A 2,500-nucleotide genomic window follows, 5' to 3' on the forward strand; every position below is an offset into this window, starting at 1 on the left:
TTTTTTTTCGTACAACAAAATTGGAATAATTCATTACCAAACAGTGAAGTGCAGCGCAGTCCTGCGTGTGTCCCAAGTATGACAGTAGTAGCGGGTTGCATCCAGGGGGAGGCAGTAAAATATAAAGGTTGTCGGGTACGGTTTGCATGTCGCAAGAGACTCGGAGAAGAAGAAAAGGATTTTGGTGGGGGGAAAAAAAACATGGCGGCACGTGTGGGTTGTGAACATTATGCGCGGAGCTGCTTATTGAAAGTAAGTTTACGGTTTTATTATTTTTATGTCGTCTACTTCATTGACCTTATCAAATACTATCATAAAATACACTCGTTACAATAATTATTTGTTGGCCTGACCCTGATACAAGATATGACCCATGCCAGCCTATGTCATGTGCTGCCCGTTACATTAGTCTTGTCATGTGTGTCATATAATAGCTTAGTAGCGTTTGTGAAATGCTGTTTACGATTTAGTTTGGTAGCATTTTAGTTTAGGTTTCTGCAGTGTGCGACGTTTTTCCAATTCTCAATCATAAAAACAATAATAATCATATTAGATGTACAGCTATATAATATATAACTGTTTTACTTATTAATAAAAGGCTATAACAATAGCAACAATGTATTTGTGTGATCCAGGCACCCTGCTGTGGCAAACTGTATGTGTGTCGACTGTGCCATGATGCTGAAGAGAAGCATCAGATGGATCGATTTAAAGTGAAAGAAGTGCAATGTTCTGAATGTCAAACATTACAACAGGTAAGAACTTCTTTACCCATTACTATATGAAAACATTATTGTTAAAATTTGGGGTGTTATCTACGTTCAGCCGCCACAATGCACTTTTGCAATAAAATGAGATGGACGTTTATTTTTATTTGAGAAATGCCAATTAGAAACTAAGTGTATTTTATTGAACTTATTTTCATTAATTGTACCAGGTTTTTTAAGAACAACGTGTAATTATTAGCTCTCACCCTTTGCTAGGCACAACAGGTATGCCAACAGTGTCATGTGCAGTTTGGGGAGTACTACTGTGACATTTGTCACTTGTTTGACAAGGATAAGAAACAGTACCACTGTCATCCCTGTGGCATATGTAGGTGAGTTAATACAGTACTCAATCAGTCAAATCAGTTAATGGAAAAATGTAACCTGAATTGATGTACTGGTTATTTACATTATGGGTATGTTGTTTGTCATCCGTTTAATTGACTCATTTTTGATCCCTGCAGAATCGGGCCACAAGAGAAGTATTTCCATTGTGACAAGTGCAATTTGTGTTTGGCGCAGGACTTACAGGGGAACCACAAAGTGATTATCAGTGTGCATATCCTTGAAAATGTCAAATATTTTGGGGATGAGGATCTGTATCTTAACTGCTTTTTTAAAATCCTTTGTATCTTTCAGTGTGTTGAAGATGTTTCCAGGCAGAATTGTCCAGTGTGTATGGAGGTAATGAAACATTAAGTGTATTTAGTAAAGAAAGGAATGTCAAATATGTGCCTCCCTTGTTCATTTACACACTTCATATATTATATGTGCCTACAGGATATCCACACATCTCGAATTGGAGCACATGTTCTTCCCTGTGGTCACCTTCTCCATAAGTATAACTTTATAACGCTTGCATACAATCTCTGCTGATTTTAATAATTCCGTACATATTTTAAGCATCAGTGAAGCAGTTGTAACTTAAAGCTACAAAATAACATTTGTTCTCACAGGAGCTGTTTCGATGACATGGTCAGAACTAGGTATGTCTATTGTGCAGTGATTGCCTGCTTTTCTTTTTTCTTTTTTAAACATATTATGGGTTTCTCTTGGTTGTAGTGTTTTTCGCTGCCCTCTTTGCATGCACTCTGTCTGGAACATGAAGGCACACTGGGATCAGATAGACATAGAGATTGCCCAGTCACCGATGCCTACTGAATACCAGGGTACCACTGTCAAGGTAAGGTGCATTTGGTTTAAAAGAAGTGGTTTAATTGGTGATTGAGAACAAAACGTTTGCACACATGGTATTGTATTATTCATGCCATTAAAAATGCACCATAACTCTCCTTTGTTGTTAATAAATTCCTTTGTTTTTTGCCTTGCTCCAGATTATGTGTAACGACTGTCAAACCCACTGTACAGTGCCTTTCCATGTCCTTGGGATGAAGTGCACTGGCTGTGGCTCCTATAACACTGCACAGGATGGCGGTCTCATACAGCAGCCTCAACAACAGCATCCAGAGCCAGATAATGACAATGTGACAGAGACAAATGCAGAGCAGCAACATGATCAAGCTGAGACAGCTATGCCACATTAGCACATATTTTAAACTTTTCTTTTTGCATTTACTTTTACAAAAGTTGCAATTGGCTGGCGACCAGTCCATGTTGTGTCCTGCCTCTTGCCCAAAGTCAGCTGGGATAGGCTCCAGCTCACCTGTGACCCTAATGCAAATTGTATAGAAAATGGATGGATATTGTAGAAGTGAGTAAATATTTACATTGTA

General features: G+C 38.4%; 2 protein-coding genes across 2 annotated transcripts in view; one reads left to right on the forward strand and one right to left on the reverse strand.

The window, feature by feature from the left end:
• Positions 1–176, reverse strand: part of LOC133474709 (cytotoxic granule associated RNA binding protein TIA1-like) — a 39,551-nt gene extending 39,375 nt beyond the window's left edge. Inside the window, exon 1 of the mRNA XM_061766637.1 lies at positions 38–176. The gene's annotated coding sequence lies outside the window, so the exon portion shown is untranslated. The remainder of the gene's footprint in view (positions 1–37) is intronic.
• rchy1 (ring finger and CHY zinc finger domain containing 1) overlaps positions 55–2,500 on the forward strand; it is a 2,739-nt gene continuing 293 nt past the window's right edge. The window contains exons 1-9 of the mRNA XM_061766642.1: positions 55–252; positions 636–755; positions 984–1,099; positions 1,232–1,310; positions 1,407–1,451; positions 1,548–1,606; positions 1,724–1,753; positions 1,830–1,950; positions 2,102–2,500. The exon at positions 2,102–2,500 is cut by the window's right edge and continues 293 nt beyond it. Coding sequence (XP_061622626.1) covers positions 79–252; positions 636–755; positions 984–1,099; positions 1,232–1,310; positions 1,407–1,451; positions 1,548–1,606; positions 1,724–1,753; positions 1,830–1,950; positions 2,102–2,311 — 954 coding nt within the window. The 5' untranslated portion in view covers positions 55–78 and the 3' untranslated portion in view covers positions 2,312–2,500. The remainder of the gene's footprint in view (positions 253–635; positions 756–983; positions 1,100–1,231; positions 1,311–1,406; positions 1,452–1,547; positions 1,607–1,723; positions 1,754–1,829; positions 1,951–2,101) is intronic.

Source organism: Phyllopteryx taeniolatus, chromosome 3 (genome assembly GCF_024500385.1).
Source record: "Phyllopteryx taeniolatus isolate TA_2022b chromosome 3, UOR_Ptae_1.2, whole genome shotgun sequence".
NCBI lineage: Eukaryota > Metazoa > Chordata > Actinopteri > Syngnathiformes > Syngnathidae > Phyllopteryx > Phyllopteryx taeniolatus.